The sequence below is a fragment of the Cetorhinus maximus genome, chromosome 9, assembly GCF_964194155.1.
Source record: "Cetorhinus maximus chromosome 9, sCetMax3.hap1.1, whole genome shotgun sequence".
NCBI lineage: Eukaryota > Metazoa > Chordata > Chondrichthyes > Lamniformes > Cetorhinidae > Cetorhinus > Cetorhinus maximus.
Window position 1 is genome coordinate 14,272,299 of NC_135887.1, and position 21,337 is coordinate 14,293,635.

The following is a 21,337-nucleotide window of genomic DNA, read 5'->3' on the forward strand; positions in this document are numbered from 1 at the left end:
CTCTCCAAATGGGGAAATAGACAAAAAAATGACCATGTGTTAATGAGGAAGTGTTTACTTTTTGTATTTAATATTTCAAACTAAATGTCCTACATGTTAAATGTACTCCAGCCTTTACTGCAAGGTGAAGCTGACTTGCCTGATTTATATGATATATCCTGTCAGCTATTGGTAATGGCTGTGGATGTGGTGGCTCACTACTTAGTGTGTTGTCTGGCCCTTCCCAACTGTTTCGGGTTGCGAAACTGTGATAAAGTGAGACCCTTGAAGTCAGTCCAGCATCGTCCCAGAATTTTCTTCGATTAGGAAGGAAAGCCCAAAATAGGCATTTACATTAAAGTTGTTGAGTTATTTAAGGTGATAAGGATTAACGACTTACTTTGTGGTCTCAGTCACGATTGCATCTTTGATTGGCAGCATTAGAGATAAATAGCTATAGAGTGCTTTAATAGTGCATCTTAATAAATTAAAAGGTTTCAGAAAGCATTTAATGTTGATCCAATACACACTCAATTGCCACCTAATAATGTGGTCATTCTGTGCTGCACAGATATATTTCTTTATGGGTAAATTGCTTGATTTCTCAGTCCATTTTAAATACAGAAAATCTCATTGTGTTGCATATCAGTGTTTTCTGAGTGGGGATTTTCCCCATTCTCTTTGACATGAAAGTTCCTAAGGCTTGCAAATTGGCATCAGTATGAAGAGTAAAGGCTAGGATGGATATCCAAAAGCATGGAATCTGGAGAATTTCATGTTTCGATAGAGCTTGCAAAGCACTCTTAACATCGATTCAAAATTAAGCCTCTTGATTGCTTTCGGAGAGTCCAAGAGGGAAGGCGTTCAGTGATTTCATTATATTTGATTATGCCATAACAAATTTTTTTAAATATCTAGGGAAAAGAAACAAGGAAGGAATTAAGCTCTTGAGCCATTCAGACCATTGACCACTCATGAAGAACTGCTCATCTTTCTGAATCAACTTTTAACCTTCTGGCAGAAGGAACACAACAGGGATACTTTGGCACTTTCCGGGCGATTTCTTGAAACCAGACTTTCTCAGTCTTCGAAGATCCTCCAAATGTTCAAGTACACACCAACAGTTGGGGATATTTGTGCACTCGATGTGGTGCTGAAATCCATTGATAAAGCCCTAAGAAAGATGCAAAAACAGTCAACAATTTGACATTTGGCTGTGGTCAGTGGCTATTTTCCACATTAATGAGGTGAACATTTGTTTCTCTTCCCAGAAAAGCATCCCAGGAAACTCTCAGTAGCGGATGGCTTATGAATTTTTGCCTGTTGGACATTGTATTTTGTTAGTCTGTGTGAACTCTGAGGTCCTTGTTCTTGTTGAATGCCCAATGACTGTCTAGCACCAAAGGCCAGCTCATTCTTTAGGTGGATTTGAAATTCTTTCGTAGTCAGTTGATGTATTCTACTGGTCATTCCTGAAAGATTAATTCCTGATATAAGATATTCTTCAGCAATAGGATGTCCAAAGCTGCATATTGTCCAACAGTTAGAGATGCTCAGCACTCTAGAAAAATATTAATCCTAATCAGAAGCCTCAAAGCAATGCTATGCAAATTCAAATGGATTACCAACTACTTATTTTCCTTATTTTATAAAGTCTTGGCAGAATAATTCCAAGGGTTTTCTACTTCAGACAGCAAATGGCTTTACATAATGCAGCATTGTGTTGAGCAACAGCTAGTCCATTGTTGAGAATATAGATCCCAATTCTCGGCAGGGACCTTGTTGCAAGATATGGCTACAGCGGGATAGCTGGCGATCAGACTACATGATAGAACTTAAGTTTCAACGGGTTTATTCACAGTCGCCCATTCTTCACACAGCCAGAATCACTCCATTCATCTTTCAAAGGGACAAAGCTCTTGTTTCATCCAGTCTTCAATTTGCTGTTCTAGCATATAACCTTTTGATAAGCTAGATGCCAAGCTGTAGGACATCAGAGTCCTGTAAGTACTCTTTCCCTCTTGGCTACCAGCAGTTTGTGATTTTGTGGCTCTAATTATTACTGGAAAATTTTCCATTGTACAGCTTATATATTCTCCCCTCTTTAGATGATCTGCCTATGCCATGCACCAGCATGATGCAGACACTTGCTGGCCAGGCATTTGCCTGTGCCATTTGAAAGCTGACATCATTGATGCATGAGAGATCTCCTGGTGGCACCCTCTCTGTGGAGAAGCACTTGGTTCTGGTTGATGCATCACTATGGTGGCACTGTGAGAACCCACGTTTCACTATTTAGTGACAAAGTGTGCATGGTATGCTGTAATGCATCAGGGACAATAATTTGTCAAAGCCATTACACTAGACAGTTTAAATAGTTTTTGGAAAATACCTTTTTGTTTCCACATGCCCAAGTAGGAGCATTTCCATATCCCTTTGATTCATAATAAGTTATGTTTCTCACTTGGCTGGATTATTCCACTACTTGAAGAAAGATTTGTAGGTGACTCTAAACTTAACCACGATTGTGCACTGCATGGTGCTGTTAATGACTAAATACTTCCAACTAAGTAGTCCCAAAGGTTTGACCCTAGACTGGAAGCTTTCCTTGAATTCTGACAGCTCATCGGCAAGAAATACCAGTTATTCTAAATTATGTCTTTTGGTTCAAACAGTTTCTGCAGTCTGATCTTGCATTTCTATTAAGGCAACAATTTTGCTAACCATTAAGATGACCAGGATCCAGAACTGAATCCTATAAATATCAAACCTCTTGTTCTACAGACAGAGCCACTGAAACCTCCAATTCTTCCAGTGTGAAAAGAGGTGCCAGCATTTCATTGACACCAGTTAAATTCACCAAATCAATTCAGGCTCAGTTGTAGTTTTTGACCTCTGAATTTCTACTATGGGAATTAATCTCCGGTTACACTTAAGAATTAAATAATTGAAACATTGGTTGACTTGGCTGCGTTGTACTGGCTGGCTGATGAGCTGGACTGTTCTTGGAACCTTATTGGGAAGACCCTCTTGTCAAAGCATTCTGTTGCCCAAAGTTCTTGTACTGACAGGCAGTTTTGGGCAGTTAATGGTAATTTTGTGACTTAAGATGATGCCTTCACCCAATCATGTTCCATTCTGTGTGTCTTTTCTTTCCCCCTCTATTTTTCTCTTTGCTTGCACCTTTCTTTAATTTCTCACTCCTTTGACTGTGCCTTTTCCTTCTCTCTTCTTAATGCCACCCCATTCCCAAATAAAATTTGAGAGGAAACTTATTTATGTCACAATAAAGAACATGTATATAATTTTGCTGTAAATTGCAAATAGATGAAATGCCATTTTCCCCACAACACCAGATATCAAAATTGACTTTTTAGCTCATTTTGTTTTTTGATGACTATAAACTCTTCCCCTTCAGTTGGAGAATTTAATAGATTCTGTCTATTTTCCTTCTCACCTCTAGCCTAAATTCACGAGAAATTCTAGGAGCAAACATAACAATGTACTGCCCTCAGATATGGCTTACTTCGCACCACAACCACCAGTTAAACACAACAGCTTTTGACATTTATCCTAACACCAGTCTGTTGTTACTGTTGTTGGGAAGAGATGGGTGAAGAAGAGATGTGATTATATCAACTGCAGGTATCGTCATTCCTGAGGTCTTTTAATGCTGCACACCTTGGGTAGTTACCTCCCTTTATCATGTTCAGGGTTATTAACAAGTTAAGTACTTGAAAAGGGAAAAGAAATTGCAGGGCTATGGAAAAGGATCAGTGGATAGCTTTTTCAAAGAGCCAGTGCAGGAATGAGGAACAGGATGGTCTCCTTCTGTATTGTACAATTCTATGATTCTAATAAGTATCTGGTAGGTTGCGAGGTGGAAGCTGCTTTAGTGGCTCATTTGAGAAAATGGACTGCCTGTTTTTGTAGTGAGCTGTAGGGATGAGGAAGGTTCTGGTGTGATCCTGTGTCTGAACTGAGTTAGAAAATCTCAACTGCAGGTTATGGTGGATGAGCTAAAATTAGCCTCATTAGACCAGGAGAAGGAAAATAACAAGTCAGGGCTCATGTGCCTCGGGTTGCTGTTCAGGATCAGACTCCCTGGGGGTTTGTTGGTATCAGTGAAACTGGACCTTAGCATAAATCATTGTCTTTAGAAGATAAAGGTAAGATTGTTTCTAGACACACTATCAGTTAGCTTTTGGAGCAATTGTCTTAAAACCGCTGGTAATCTATTTTAGAAGAGTTCAGAATGTTTATATTAATCTATCAATTAATTGTGCCATGATATTCTAAATGAAATGGCTGTTGCAGAGAATAGGTAGGAACACCAGCCAATTCAGAGTCCAGACCAGACCTTGTAGAGTGTAGGAAAGGATGAAGAAACTGCAAGAGTAAAAAATATTGTTGGAGGGAAGGCAAAGAAACTGCCAACGAGATACTTTGCTATGTTACCTCAGTGATTCGCACTCTGTCTGCAGGAAGTGCTCTTGTATATGGGTTTGTGCAGGGACCGGGTATTACTTCTGTACAGTAATTTTAGATGTTCAGACAATGAAGGTGAGACAGTGTTAACTTGAAATGTCATTCCGTGTGTATTTCTTTGGCTAGGTGTTCACTTTTTTCTGATTGTACACCTTGTGAATTGCCTTGGAGTGTTTTTTCTACGTGAAAGGCACGGTATGAATGCAAATTTTTATTGTAATAGTATAAAGTACCCCAGGTGCTTGATCCACTGCACTGCAATTAGATCCCTCGCATCGTCACACCTAAGCAGCATGAGACAGCTTTCCCTAGGGGACCTTGCAATGCTGTGTTCCAAAGTTACATGGGGATCTGACTCCACGATTATGCTGCCACTTGTATTGAGGGACACTTGGAACTGTGAATAAATGTGAAACTCACCCTTTCATTCATTAAATTATTTCTCACAATAGCTTTGTGTACTTAGGTTGGCTGACCAGAATAACCTGCAAACAATTTTATCATTTATTTATTTCAGGGCGGGGACACGAGAAGTGCACAATAAACTGGAGAAGAACAGGTATGTACTCACTGATACCAACTTTTTGTTTGGATGGATAGGTTGGTGGGAGGGGAAGAATCCTTTCCTAAGTTACTGTAGATTAACAGTTATTTATTTTACATTTATTGGTTTACAGACGTGCTCATTTAAAAGAATGTTTTGAAACATTGAAAAAGAACATCCCCAATTTGGATGACAAGAAAACATCAAACCTAAGCGTTTTGCGGAGTGCCTTGCGATACATTCAGGTATGAGTAAGAAAGGATTGTGTACTGCACTATTTAAGAAGCTAAATGGTGAGGGTACCATATTCTTTTCTCCCAAGTTTCATTTTTGAGCCATTACTCCGCATAATATTGTATAAGATGCACAATCAAGTTTTTGGCTGTAGCTTTTTTCTTTTGAGTGGTTCCTTAAAACGTTTGTGTTTTTGTCCTTTTGTGGAGGTTGCTCTGGGAAGGTCTGTTTTATAGAACCGACTTTGTGGAAATGCATCAATCCTTTTTTCTCCCATTCAGTCTGAGTGTTTGTGATCGATATTCTATGATTATGAAATTTTCTAAGAAGCAATTCAGTGACATCTGTGCAAGATTTAAAAAAAATCCAGAAAATTCTTCTTGTGCTCAACATAACCGCGTAGAAAGTGTGACAGAAGTGCGTGGATATTTGCAAAACTTTTAACATATGACACTTAAAGTAATGAATCTATTACTTAAATATAGAATTTTAAAGCGTTGAGTTACATAAATATATCTTAGTGCCTGGAACAATATGGCAAAGTAATTGTAGGGTTTCTCTGCAAGGTTCTCCCTGAGAAGGTCTGGGTCAGGGTGGTGATATTCGTTCATGTCCTGTGTTTACTTCCTTGTGCTGACTTTTTTGGTAAAGTTAACAGGAACTAATATATCTTCCCTGCGCATCCCAACCCCAAATCCTCATACGACTCAAAAAGTACTGAATCCTTTCCAGCCTTTACTGACTTGCTGTTTCCCACATGGAAGGCCCAATAATAATGATTTTTAAAATGCCACGTGTCACTGTGGATTAGCACACTGGCCTTTCATCGCCAGAGATCAGCTTAGTTAGTGTGAGTGGTAGTTTCATACCCCTTCTATCCGCAATGAACTCACTTTAAATAGATTTAGCCAGTCTCAAGTTGGTTCCCAGAGGCCTCAGTACAAACATCAGAACTGTTCATATTTTGGTAGACTTGGCAATCTCAACGAGAGCAGGTCCAAGATAGATTACATGGGCCAAAGCACATTCTTAACATTGGAACATAAGAAAATAAGCATCAGGAGCAGGTGTAAACCATTTGGCCCCTTGAGCCTGCTCTTCCATTCAATAAGACCATGGCTGCCCTGATTATGGTCTTAACTCCACTTTCCTCCCTACCTCCCATAACCCTTGTAGATAAAAAACCTGTCAATCTCAACCTTGGAGATATTTAATGACCTAGCCTCGATTGCACTCTCAGGTAGAGAATTCCAAAGATTAATAACCCTTTGAGAGAAGAAATTCTTCCTCCTCTCTATCTTAAATGGGAGACCACTTATTTTGAAACTGTGTCCCATGGTTCTAGATTCCCCTATGAGGGGAAACAACCTCTCAGAATCTGTCAAGCTGCCTCAAATCTATATATTTCAATTAGATCACTTCTCATTCTTCTAAACTCCAATGAGTATAGGCCCTACCTTCCCTCAAAAAAAAACAACCCTTTCATCCCAAGAAACAACCTAGTGAACCTTCTCTGAACTGCCTCCATTGCAAATATATCCCTCCTTAAATAAGGGGACCAAAACTGTTCGCAGTACTCCAGGTGTGGTCTCACCAATGCCCTCTATACTCCATTTCCCTTGCAATAAAGGCCAACATTCCTTTTGTCTTCCTAATTACTTGCTGAACCAGCATACTAACTTTTTGTGATTCATGTATGAAAACACTTAGATCCCTCTTCTGCAGTGTTCTGCAGTCTCTCTCCATTTAAATAATATTCCAGCCAAGGGAATTAACTGCAAGGCCATTGTTTATTGAGTGGAAGTAACATAGAGATGGAAAGGGAGAGAGAATTTGCAGCCTTGAAATCACTTACTTTTTTTTTAAAGTCCATCAATTATTTTTTTAAAGCGCCTGGAAGAATTGCAGCCTCAAACAGGTTGAGTTGGCCAAGCCTTACTCAGTTTGTTTATGCAGATGTCCTAGGGTGCATTGCTTGGGGCTGAAGAGCCCATTGCCTTGTGTTAAATAAAAGAAAGAACTTGTATTTACATAATGCCTTTCACAACCTCAGAATGTCCAAAATGCTTTATAGTCACTGAAGTTATTTTTGAAGTGTAATTGTTGTTGTAATGTAGGAAATGCAATATAATGTATTAGATCAGTACCACAATGGATCTTGCTGTATTGAAAGTGGTTGTGTTTTCTTCAGAGAAGACTTGTTTCAGGGCACTTAATTTTTAACCCTGATTCAGATTGAGTTCAAAACAACTTGAGTGTTAAGGGGTGAAATTGAGCTGTGTGACATTTTCTAACTGACATTTTAGTATGAAATTTCTTGGTCTGCTATTTTAACAATAGGATGAACCCATTTAAACACGTATCATCACCTTCTTAAAAATAGAGTAATAGACATGAATTTTAGCTTCTGTCAAGGTGCACTCCAGGAATTGAGCAAGTAATCTAGTCTGACATGTCAGTGAGAGAGTGTTTATTGAAGGTTTTTTAAATGGGACGTAACACCAAGGCTGCCTGATTGTAAAAGATCCCATGATACTGTTTGCAGAAGGTAGGGACACTACCACTGTGCCACAGGACCTCCTCCTAATCACACTGATTATGGGGTATTAATCAGAGATTGCCAAGAGTGTTTTGGCCTCAGTTTGAACCAGATGTTGATAAATCTTAGATTGGCTTTTATGTATGCTAACCACCTTAGATAATACAATAGTGTAAGTTGCCAGAAAAAATGAGCTTTGGGTTGAATGGGTCTTAACCCCTGGAAAAATTGAACCAAATGAATAAAGTTTGGTAAAATGATGTGTGTATAGTATCAGATAAAAGACAGTTTACACAAGTTGGCAAAACACTGCTATCTGGTGACTTATTGTTTCATCCCACAGTGGGATGTTTTGGAGGACAGAAACTTGTATCAATCAACCTCAAATGGTTTAAACAAAGTTCTGCCTTCTCGAGGTTTGGAATGAGTCAAGTGTTTCTCTTTGCATGAAAGACAAATAAGCAAAACTCTGACCCTACTGTAAGTACTGAACTTACTGAGTAAGTACAGTAGAACTTTGTCTCTTACTCAGAGCCTATTGGAATGAGAGGGCCTATCAAATTTCAAGTCCAAGGCAACATAGTTATTGCATAAGCAACTGGCACCTTTCAACTCTCTTACTGCTTACTGTAGGATTTTTACTGTCTCTCATTTCATTGAGACTTGAAATCATTTCCCCATAGCCACATGTCAGCTCTGCAGTTCGAAATAGAACCTTTTTTCAATCATCCAATGAATCAATGTTCTCATTTCTCACTCTTTCTCTCTATTTCTCCACCCCCCCCCACAAACCTCAACTCCCCCGACAAAAATAGTGTTTGGAATAGTCAAGAATTGCAAAAGGGTGGCCTTAAATTCTTTAAATGAATTTAATTTGCTCAAATCACAAATAAAAGCAGGTTAAACCCAAGGCTTTAAAATTTTTACCTTCCTCCTGGGAGCAGGTTTGTTACCCCTCACCTGAGTCAGAAGGTTGTGGGTTCAAGTCCCATTCCAGGCCTTAAGCACAAAAAAAAAATCAAGGCTGACACTCCAGGGCAGAATTGAGGGAGTGCTGCACTATTGGGGGTGCCATCTTTCGGATGAGGCATTAAACCGAGGCCCCATCTGCCTACTTGGGTGGATGTTAAAAATCCCATGGCATAATTTCAAAGAAGTGTGGGGGAAGTTAACATCAACATTAATAAAATGTTGGTCATTATCACATTGCTGTTGTGAGACCTTGCTGTGTGTAAATTAGCTACTACGTTTCCTACATTAAAATACTTCAGAAGTATTTAATTTGCTATAATGAAAGCACTTTGGGAAACCTTGAATTTGTGAAAGGTGCTCTATAAATGCAAGTTTTTTTTTCTTTTTGTTCACTGCTAATTCAAATATGTTCACTTCTAATTCAAATGTATATTTTGTTAATATCGGAGTTATGTGATAATTGAATTATTAAATGGTTTGAATTAAGCAACTGTGAAGGAAGGAGAGTTGGTTGTTTCTCCATTTAATTCCTTTGTATTTGGTTTTACACAACAACTTTGTGCTTTTGTTCTAGTTTCAGCAATACTCTGTATAATTTATGAAAAAACCAGTAATTGCTTTGAAAGAAAATAGCTATTCATAATTTTTATTCGCAACAAGTGATCCAACTATATATTTTGGTGCAATTTATGTTGTCATTTTGTAAAATGGTTGGGAGAAGATGGTTTTCTAGATGCTTTTATATGAAGAGCATGGGTTCTTTGATATGCTAAAGAAGAAAGACCTTTTTGGACACAAGGGAACCACTGGTTGTACAATGTTTCACATCTTCACATAAGACCTTGTTTGTGAATTATTTTAGTCAAGTTGGTGGAAAGGAATTTACTGAATGTGGTAAGCCTTGTAGTACCAGTGGAGATGGACCTCATTGTGTGAGACTCAGATGGCCAGCTGGGAGATGGACATCTTCTCTACCCATGTTTTAGTAATCTCAATAATTGTTGTTGAAATCGTATTTCCTCTGATGGTCCATTTCTTTTTTAATGTATGTGGATGCCGTTGTACAGTTAATGCTATAGTCCTAACCACCATATTAATATTCATGAATGGAGATCAGGGTGACTTATTGGTACAAAATTGAACTCTTTTATCCAATGTAGAAAAGGAGTGGAGAAAACTGGGATTCAATAACGACTTGTATACACCTGAGCACAGATTGTAAACTGCAGCGCTCTAGTTAATGAGAAAAAGCCTCACAGACCTTCAATATAGATTAATGGATCCTGCAGCTATAATGTTCGAATCACGGCCTATCTCAGGAAAAGGATTCTTTAGCATCTTTTTGAAAAATTTGTTTCTGATGTATTGGATTATTCATATAAAACTATATTATGCTAGCTGACATCCTGTGACATTGTCCCTCGAACTATCAATGATCTTTGTGACTTAGCTGATAAAATGGAGTTTCTTTGATCAAGCTGGTTCCTTTAAAACCACTAATCAGACAGACCCTGCAGAGAAAGGGTTTTAAGGGTCACCTCCTGAGCCTAATTTTTGTAGGGAGTTTTGGTAGATTTGGTGCTACTTGAAAATCCCCAGCTTTTGCCCTTGGACAGAAGACGGTTATCAAGGTCAGAAAAAGCACCAGGAAACAACTGGCTTTTTGTTATTTTTTCCTGATATCTAACATTTGGCATGTTTGAAATGTGAAATCTTCAAGATAATGGATGCATACTAAAGATAAGACTTATAAGGAATAGCTTGCCTTAGGGTGTCCTACACTACTTTATAACTAATGAAATGTTGAACAAATACTTCACATGACCTCCCTCTGACAAAGCCATGCTGACTATCCCTGATTAAAACCTTTCCTCTCCCTGTCTTCACCCAAGAGAATGAGGATGAAGGTATGGAACTCGGGGAGAGAGACTGCGAGGTTCTTGAGCAAATTGATATAGGGAGTGACAAGGCATTGGAGGTGTTGGCAGGCTTAAAAGTGGACAGATCTCCAGGTCCGGAATGGTTTGTGTCCCAGACTGCTGAGGGAGGCAAGGGAGGAGATCACAGGGGCTCTGACCCAAATTTTTAATTCCTCTCTGGCCACTGTGGTGGTGCCAGAGGACTGGAGAACAGCTAATGTGGTTCTGCTATTTAAGAAGGGTTGTAGGGATAAGCCAGGGAACTACAGGCCAGTGAGCCTCACGTCAGTGGTAGGGAAACTATTGGAGAAAATTCTGAAGGAGAGAATCAATCTTCACTTGGAGAGGCAAGGTTTGATCACGGATAGTCAGCATGGCTTTGTCAGAGGGAGGTCATGCCTAACAAATTTGATTGAATTTTTTGAGGAGGTGACCAGGTGTGTAGATGAGGGTAGTGCAGTTGATGTAGTTTATATGGATTTCAGCAAAGCCTTTGACAAGGTCCCACATGGGAGACTTATAAAGAAGGCACATGGGATACAGGGTAATTTGATAAGGTGGATTCAAAATTGGCTTATTTGTAGGAGAGAGAGGGCGATGACAGAAGGCTGCTTTAGTGACTGGAAGCCAGTGTCCAGTGGTGTATCACAGGGATCTGTGCTGGGTCCCCTATTATTTGTCATTTATATAAACAACATAGATGACTATGTGGGGGGTAGGATTAGTAAGTTTGCGGATGACACAAAGATTGGCCGGGTGGTTAACAGTGAGGTTGAGTGTCAGGCTACAGGAAGATATAGACGGGATGGTCAAATGGGCAGATAAGTGGCAGAGGGAATTTAACCCTGAAAAGTGTGAGGTGATATACTTTGGAAGGGTTAATTTGACAAGGAAGTATTCAATGAATGGCATGGCACTAGGAAGTTCTGAGGAACAAAGGGACCTTGGCGTGTGTGTCCATAGATCTCTGAAGGCGGAGGGGCATGTTAGTGGGGTGGTGAAAAAGGCATATGGGGCACTTGCCTTTATCAATCGAGACATAGATTACAAAAGTAGGGAGGTCATGTTGGAGTTGAATAGAACCTTGGTGAGGCCACAGCTGGAGTACTGTGTGCAGTTCTGGTCGCCACATTATAGGAAGAATGTGATTGCACTGGAGGCAGAGGAGATTCACCAGGATGTTGCCTGGGATGAAACATTTAAGTTATGAAGAGAGGTTGGATAGACTTGGGTTGTTTTCGTTGGAGCAGAGAAGACTGAGGGGCGACCTGATCGAGGTGTACAAGATTATGAGGGGCATGGACAGGGTGGATAGGGAGCAGCTGTTCCCCTTAGTTGAAGGGTCAGTCATGAGGGGACACAAGTTCAAGGTGAGGGGCAGGAGGTTTAGGGGGGATGTGAGGAAAAACTTTTTTACCCAGAGGGTGGTGACGGCCTGGAATGCGCTGCCTGGGAGGGTGGTGGAGGCGGGTTGCCTCACATCTTTTAAAAAGTACCTGGATGAGCACTTGGCACGTCATAACATTCAAGGCTATGGGCCAAGTGCTGGTAAATGGGATTAGGTAGGTAGGTCATGTATTTCTCACATGTTGGTGCAGACTCGATGGGCCGAAGGGCTTCTTCTGCACTGTGATTCTGTGAAATACTTTTTTAAAAAAAAAAGTGCAGTCACTGTTGTAACGTATGGCAGACAATTTGCACACAGCAAGGTCTCACATACAACAATGAGATACATGACCAGATAATCTGTTTTGGTGATGCTGGTTGACAGGTCAGGAGACTAGAAATAGAGCCGGGGGACCTTTTGTATGGCAGAGAGGGCCTTGTTTTAATGTATCATCCAGGAGACAGCACTTCTGACAGTGACGTACTTGTTTATAAGTGCGCTAAAGTGTCAGTCAGGATTCTGTGCTCAAGTCTCTGAACCCACAGCCTCTGACTTTGAGATGAGAATGTTACCCACTGAGCCAAGACTTCCTTCTAAATAGGGGGAGTGCAGTAGCCTTGGGGCTTTCAATGGCATTTGTATATTATGTAAGAGTTAGATTAAAGTTGAGCTTTAGCCCATTGAGTATTACATGGTATTTACATCACAGAAACAAGCCATGTGTCTAACTTTAATGTACTCTTGGACATTGTTTAATTTATATCTAGAACAGAGGCTTAGGTAGAAAGTAGTTTGGAATCAGATTTGGACCACGTATCTCTCCCTAACTATACAAGTTTTATTGCATTGTATTTTATGGATTATGTTTTATTCTGCACCATATAAATTAACTTCCAAGCTTGTTTCTATACATTGTTTACTTAAATAGTTTTTGTCTTGTCATGGCTTCACCTTGCCCCATAACCTCCTTCCCTCTGACTTCAGCCTATTGTAAGTTAGCCCCATCCCGTTGGCAGCTGTGCCTTCAGCTGCCTCTGTCCTGCTCTCTGGAATTCCCTTGCGAACCTCATTTACTTCTCCACCTCCCTCTTCTTCAGTCAAAACCCAATGTTTTCACCCCTCCTAATGTCTCCTCATTTGACTCGTTCAAGGTCTCTTTTCCCCCATAACTCTGTGAAAATATCTTGGGATGTATTCCTGTGTTAAAGAAGCCGCATGAACGTCAGGTGTTGTTGTTGTAATGTTAGAGCTTCTGGCTTATCGGCAGGAGAATACCTACTAACAGCTCCAAATTCAGTAGTACAAATTGCAAGCCTGCCGGCTAGCATACTGAGTCAGTACTGTGTAAAACAATGCTACCAGCATTCTGTGAGGCAGTAACTTTGAATAAGATTAGCTTCAGCTTCTATTATGTTGATGTATAATTCAGAATGTTCTTCAGGAGATATTTCTCCTCCTTGGGTTTTGGTTCCATAGGTACCTCTTACCTTCTAATACAGGCCTGAATGGCTGTCATTTACATGTGAGCAATTACAGCTGAGCCCAGTTCAAATCTTGCCCAACATCCCCACTTTAGATAGGAGTTGCTAGGTGGCAATTCTGAGCAAGATTCCTGGCCAATCCAAACAGGAGCACAGAGGCCAACTGTGTCTTAGCTGAAATGAAAAATTCAGCACTGACTGACTAGGGATCAAATCTGCGACCTTCATGGTCTGTATGGTTGCTGCGTAAACTCAGAGTCATTTACATAATTGCATTATAGATAGAAATTAGTAATTGTTGGAAAATTACATCTTATCTGCTAGTGTTAGGGTGTCACTGTATTTTGCAGTTGTCAGCACTAGTGACCAGAATTGTATTGCAGTAAATTAATTTTCAAATGGTTTTACACCCACACTGCCTGATGGAAGCAATGTGCAAAAACGCCATCACTGTCTAAAATAACATGCTCATTTTCCTTTTGAATTAGACAAACATTTTTTGTGGCTCTGCTAAATGAATGAGTAATTTCTGGTAGGCAGCATGCCAGGTAAGAATACATTTACTAACTTTCTTAAAAAAAAAATAAGCAGCAAACCATAATTTTAGAAGCACACAAATGAAACTAAAATTAAGCATTGCTCGCTGATGGAAATAAACTTTTTGCCAGGTTCACTACAAACACAATGAACGAGACCACACAATTCCCCTCAGAAGATATCCCATCTCCTCACCTGCGATGTTCCATGTTTCCACACATCAAAGCCAGTGTTAGAACCCAGCACCAATTGAGATCGCCAGGAACCAACGGAATTTTGTCCCCTCCTGAATGTTCTGACTGCTTGTGTGTTACAGTTTTATGGTTACCAGTGGACCTCCAGGACCTCGTCCAAGTGGCCAGTCTTCATGTATGATGCTAGACAATGAGTGTTGGCAGGCAGTTCTATTATAGACGCCATCGCTGCCTAATCCTGTCCTCACCCAAGGTCCACAGATGCAAGTATCACTGGTTAACATGCATAACTCTGGCCAGTGTTGCCCCTCCATATCCCAATGACACAGGAGCTGAATGTAGCTCCCTTTACCACTGCCCCAACTGAGGCCAGTTAGATCAGGAATCAAAGCTGGCATCTTTTGTGGCTCAGTACAGTTTTCACCAATGAACAAAGCTTATTGAGTAATTTTTGAAACTCAGGATTCCAGTGTAGAATACTTGTAGTTTTGATACAGCTTGGGTTACAGTCACTAAAACGACATATGTTTAAAAAAACAATGTGGTGCAAGATCAGTGTAGGAACTGCAGACTTAGAGCTTGATTTCAGCATTGCTGCATGCAAGCAATCGTGCACAATTTGTAACTTTATCATTGGTGTAACACATGAAGTTACAAAATATTATTTTTTAAGTGTAGATAGAATGCAGGAAATCAACATTTTATCTACAGTTTGCAGACTCCCAGCATGCCTGCTTTATATGCAGAAGTACACCAGCAGTCATTAAGACGAGTGGTCCATTATATTCTGCTGGATTTAGGGCCAACTTTGAAAGTAGGCAGTGTGGGGGATGGGCATTTGGCTGCAGATACAAGTTCCAGAACACAGTGAAAGTACATTATTGATTGTTGGTTGTTGGTGCAGCCTTCGGAACTGCCTTTTGTTTCACAGTGCTTTCAGCTCTGAATGTGCTTTAATTGTGTCAAGCAGATTGATGGGGAGGAATTCTTCCAATGGTACCAAAGCTCGCAATTTAATAGCTTGAAGTCAAACATAAAGATTTTCACTTTAACTTGAGCAAGACAAAGGAGACAGGATGTTAGCCAGATGGAATAGCACAAATGTATCTATTGTTTCTGTTTTAAATTTTTCAATCTAAATTGTGTTTCTATAATATATTAAAAGTCTTCATATAGTGTGCATGCACTTCCTTTAATTCTCTCACTGACCTCACATTGTGTTGAGGATGACACTGTTACGAAATGTTCTACCCTCTGACTTACCATAAACCATTCTATGAAAAAAATCTGCTACTAGATTAGATCTTATTAACTTTTATGTAATTAATCTACTGAAGCAGAGTGATGGCAGATATTCTCCCCTCCCCTGCTCCCGCGAACACACATGCACAAATGCGCATGCACAAAATCCACCAAAAACTGGAAATGTCTTCTGCTTTTACTGATCAACTAGTCTCTGCAAAAATTAACTGTTCATTACCTGCAATTTATTAAAATTATGTCCCTTTCCCCATTTCCGAAGGGGGCCCAATTGTTAAATAAATATTTAATGTGACATTATCGACATTTTATGCGCATTATTTTTGCGAATTTTCATGAAAAAAGATTTTTTATTAGAGAAGAGTCATTATACACGCCCCCAATGATCATAAGTAACTGAATATTTTGTTACAATGTGTTGTCACATTGAGTGCTCATAGTCAGATCAAGAAACTCTTAGGAAACACTATTTCATGATTATTGTGTCCCTTTACAATTTAATGCTGATATTAAAAAAATCTCATGTAGGTCTCAGCTATAGCTCAGTTGGTAGCACTCTTGTCTGAGTCAAAAGGTTGTGGGTTCAATCCTAACTTCAAAGACTTGAATGCATATCAAGGCTGACGCTTCTGTGTGGCACTGAGGAGGTGTCATATTGGTGGAGATGCCATCTTTAGGATAAGCTGTTTAAACTATTTATAAAAGATGCCATTGCTCTATTTGCAGAGGTCTCCTACAGCTTTTACAACAGGCTAGCCAACACTTATCTCTCATTGGTCTACATGACAACAGTAACAACACTTCAAAAGTAATTCACAGGCTTTGAAATATTCTGAGGATGTGAAAGTTCATAGGACAACTTATTTACATAGCGCCTTTAACATAATTAAATGTTAATGTAAAATCTCAAGGCACTTCACTGAATCACATGAGATATTAGGTCAGATGACAAAAAGCTTGGTCAAAGAGGTAGGTTTTAAGGAGTGTCTTAAAAGAGGAAAGCATGGTTGAGAGGTAGAGGTAGAGGGGTGTGGAGAAGATATTCCAGAGTTTAGGACCTATGCAGCTGAAAGCACAGTCACCAACGGTGGAGTGATTAAAATTGGGAATGCTCAAGATTCCAGAATTAGAGGAGTGCAGATACCTTGGAAGGTTGTGAGGCTGGAGAAGATTACAGAGATACAGAGATGAGAAGGCATGGAGGGATTTGGAAACAAGGATGAGAATTTTAAAATCAAGTCATTGCTTGATCGCGTGCCAATGTAGGTCAGCAAGCACATGAATGGGACTTGGTGCAAGTTAGGACACAAACAGCAGAGTTTTGGATGAAGTTGGGTTTTTGGAAAGTAGAATTTGGGAGAATAACCAGCATTTCATTGAAATAGTCAAGTCTAAAGGTAACAAAGCCATGAATGAGGATTTCAGCAGCAGATGAGCTAAGGCAGGGAAAGCTGGGCAATGCTGCAGAGATGGAAAGAAGTAGTCTTAGTGATGGCATGGCTGTGTGGTTGGAAGCTCATCTCGGGGTCAAATATGACATCCAAGGTTGCTAACAGTCTGATTTAATCTTAAGACAGTTGTCAGGTAGAGGGATGGAGCTGATAGCTACAAAATGGAGTTTGGAGTGGGGGCTAAAAACAATGGCTTCAAGTCTTCCCATTATTTAATGGAGGTAATTTCTGCTCATCCAGTGCTGGATGACAGGTAAGTAGTCCGATTTCTTAGCAACAATGGAGGAGTCAAGAGGTGGTGGTGAAGTAGAGCTGCATGTCGTCAATGTACACATGGAAACTAATGCTGTGCTTTCAGATGATGTTGCCTAGTGACAGCATATAGATGCGAAATAGGAGAGGGCCAAGGATAGATCATTGGAGGATAGCAGAGGTAACATTGCGTGAGCAGGAAGAGAAGCCATATATAAGAATGGAACCAGGTGAGAGCAGTCCCACACAGTGGAGAGAGGGTGGAGGAGGATGGTGTCGGCAACCACATCAAATGCTGCAGACAGATTGAGAAGGATGAGGAGGGATAGTTTACCTTTGTCACAGTCACACAGGATGACATTTGTGACTTTGAAAGTGCCATTTCAGCACCATGGCTGGGCCAGAAACCTGATTGGAGCATAGAATTCCAAGAAAGATGGGCATGGATTTGCGAGGTGCAACATGTTCAAGGACTTTGGAGGGGAAAGATAGGTTGAAATAAAAACAGGAAGTGCTGAAAAAACTCAAGTCAGTCTGACAGCATTTGTGGAGCGAGAGAAACAGAGTTAACATTGAGTCAAATATGACTTCTTCGGGAGTTTGAAAATGGGTCAGTAGTTTGCAAGGATGGTGGGGTCAAGGGTTGGTTTTTTTAGGGGGAGGGGTGATTAAGGCAGATTTAAAGGAGAGGATTGACACCTGAAGAAAGAGACTCATAAAAAATATCAGCTAACATGGGGACCAGGAAGGGAAGTTGGGTGGTCAGCAGTTTAGTGGGGATAGGGTCAATGAGAAGGAGAGACGGGCCTCTTGGACAAGATGAGCTTGGAGAGAATGAGAGTGGAGATGAGAGAGAAACTAGAGAAAGGTGCAAGTCCAGGGATAGGCTTAGGGCTGGGTAAACATAGGAAGTTTAGCCTGGTGGGCTTTTGGGAGGGAGGAATGTGGCAGATACAGCTGATTGGATGGTCTTGATCTTAGTGACAAAGAACTCCATGAGTTCCTCGCACTTATTGTTAAAAGGTGAGGGTGGAGAAAACAGGGGAGAGTGGTTTAAGAAGACTGTTTGCAGTAGAGAAAAGATGTATTAATGTATGTCTTTGTTTTTCTTTGCACCAGCTAACACCTTCCAGGCCAACCATTTCCCTGCTGGTGTAAAGTCAAGTATTTATAATTAGCCCAGAGCTTGTGCTTCCTGTTTGAACCCCATGTTTAGAATTGTTAAGACACCGTGTAAATAATCATTCATGGATGATTATTTTTGCAGTGCGAGTATGATTGCAGTTCGGTGTTGGAAGCTTTTAAACACCTGTACTGGATTTCGATAGACAATTGCCAGTGATTGAGCGCTGCAACGATAACCAGCAACAACAACAAAAAAATGAATTATGAATCATTTCCAGTAATGTGAAACCTGGCTCAGTGTCACTGCGTGAATACGAAATGCACTTGGAATCGGTTGTACTTGATGGCTAATTATCCCGAGAGTTGCCACATTCCACAATGACACTGCAGTGAACTGATGTAAAGGCAGCCCAGCATACTTCCCCATAGAGATGCTGCTCACTGAAATCACCGTTCTATATATATATATATATATGCTGCTGAAAAGGTTTTCTTTTTGTTTGCGGCGAATTGCTTGATTTTGTGCACAAAATAGCAGAGTGCTGTCGCCTCTCATTTACCAGCGTGGACTGTTGTCGTTTCTGTACTCCATCAGCCCCGTTGAAATGGATTTGCAGATCTATTTTCTTCCAAAAAAGCTTAGCCATTTCCAGTCTTGTGACCTTGGTCGTGTTGATAATGGAAAATTGTTAGTCGGGTTGCCGCATCCAATCATTAATAGATTTAGAGCACTTTGAGAGATATGACATTTATAGAATTCCTGATAACTGCTTTTAATATGCCAAGCCTGGGGTAAACATAAGAGGTATCCGAATAATAAAATTAAATTTCAACTGGGGGAAAGAAGCTAACTGGTGCTTTTGTTTGTTTGTGACTTTTGAAAATGTTAGGTTAATCAGATTGTCTTGTTACTAACTAATGTATTTGTGAAAGAAATGGTGCCCCAAGTGCAGCGGACTTGTAAATTCTGACGAGAAATGGTTAAAAAAAATAGAGGGGTAAATTCGCTGTCGAGCATTTCCACAACCCTTCACTTAAAACGAGCCCAGAAATGATATAATTGCAGATTTTTAGTTTGCAACTGCTCCTTGTCACCAAAGAGCCATTTTTCCAAAAAAAAATCTTTTCAGCTGCGTTTATGAACGGACCTCAACGCGAGGAAAGGGATTTAAATCCGGTTGCGTTTACCGTGAATAGAAGGATTGCCATTTTTTGTTCACGTTCGGCATCAGCTTTCCGTTTAAGAGGCTGTTTGCTTCTCCCGGGCCCGCCTTTGCTTCCCTGTCTCTGCTAACAGTACGAGATCTGCTGACGGCCATTTTGTTCCAGGAATGCCCCCCCCCCCCTAATAGTGCTGTGCTATTAATATTGTTGTTAATAAATGCTTTCTTCTCGAACGCGCGGTCTAAAAATGCAAAGGAGGCGAGCGTCCGCGGTAAAATGTTTTATTTGTCTTCTTTATTGTTGTGTGGGTGGGTGGGGGGGTCTCGTTTGCTTCTCCCGAATTAAACGATGCTGCAATAATTTTAGTGCATTTGCTGAGAAGAAATATATGGATTTTGTGTATCTCTGAAGTAAGAAGCGAAGCAACAAAGTAGCCGCCCTCAGTAGTTGCAAACCCCCCCTGCTGTTGCAATCTGTGTGTATTTGATACCCGAGCCCACGTGTGTAGCGCGAGCCGCAGCTGGAGGCTCCGCCACGTGAGCAGCGAGCACATGGCTACTCCGGCTGACGTCACTCGCCCCGCCCTCGGCCCACGTGACCGGACCGCACCGCACCAGCCGTCCCTGCCCCCTCTCGGAGAGCCATGGGGGAGTCTTGCCTCCCAGGTTGCAGAGATAATGCGCTGCAGTGTTCGGTTCCCTCCTCCCCGCGTCCTGCAAATATTTAACCCCATTAAATTTCCCACCCTCACGTAAGTTGTTATATGTGCCAGTTGTCAACACTTGTGTCAATTCTCAGGTTCCCATAAGCTCAGCTATCACCTTGAGCCAAAAGTATTGCTGCTGATATATTTTTCTTCTGCTTAACCAGTAAATACATCCTGTATGAATTAATATAATTGAAAACTTTTTATTGATAGATCTACCATGACATTACTCAGGATGAATCTGAAGAGTTATTCTCTTTTCATGAACTCTTTAGAGAGCCTAGGACTTGGGGGAATAATTTAAAAATTGGAGCCAGACCTTTCAGGAGTGAAATTAGGAAACACTTTTCTTTTACACACGCTAAGATTGGTCAAAGTTTAGAACTGTCTTCCCTGAGATCAGGGTAAATGTTAAATCTGAGACTGATAAAAATCCATCAAGGGTATTAAGGGATATGGGCCAAAGGTGGGCATATGGAATTAGGTCATAGATCAGACATGATATCACTGAATGGCAGAAACAAGCCCGAGGGGATATAGAAACAATGCTGACAGGAGGGCAAACCTTTTTACACAGCATGTGGTTAGGGTCTGGAATGCACTGTTTGAGTGTGTGGAGGCAGGTTCAGTCGAGGCATTCAAAAGGGAATTGGGTTATTTTCTGAAAAGGCAAAGCGTGCAGGACTTTGGGGGAAAAGGCAGGGGAGTGGCACTGGGTGAATTGCTCCTGCAGAGGGCCAGCACGGACATGACAGGTCAAATGGCCTCTGGTGCTACAACCATTCTGCGATGTGATTCCTTATGTGTTATTTTCATGTTGCTGCTTCTCTCAATCTTTCTATATCTCCTCATATTCAACTTCCCTCTCTCAGTTTCTGGCTCTAACTCATATTCTTCTGTTCCAGTTTTCACTCTGGTCTGCTGCTTTTGAGGGGCCCTCTCTTTTTTTATCACCATATATACTGTTTCTCCCTTTCCTTGCCTTTTTGACTCTTCTTCTCCTCCTCCACATCTGCCTTTTGCTGTCTCCACCACTTCTAGATTTATTTAATTAAGCCAGGGCATCTCAGCTGGATGGTAGTCAAGGGTTGAGGGGGATCTGACT

General features: G+C 40.7%; 1 protein-coding gene and 1 long non-coding RNA gene across 2 annotated transcripts in view; one reads left to right on the forward strand and one right to left on the reverse strand.

Moving 5' to 3' along the window:
* Positions 1 to 21,337, forward strand: part of mnta (MAX network transcriptional repressor a) — a 115,226-nt gene that overhangs the window by 21,269 nt on the left and 72,620 nt on the right. The window contains exons 3-4 of the mRNA XM_078548102.1: positions 4,985 to 5,026; positions 5,145 to 5,256. Of these exons, the coding sequence (XP_078404228.1) occupies positions 4,985 to 5,026; positions 5,145 to 5,256 (154 nt within the window). The remainder of the gene's footprint in view (positions 1 to 4,984; positions 5,027 to 5,144; positions 5,257 to 21,337) is intronic.
* LOC144684388 (uncharacterized) lies at positions 467 to 19,792 on the reverse strand. The gene is made up of 2 exons (XR_013577494.1): positions 19,551 to 19,792; positions 467 to 1,153 (listed from the first exon to the last, which is right to left on the reverse strand). It is a non-coding gene; the product is annotated as an uncharacterized LOC144684388 (long non-coding RNA).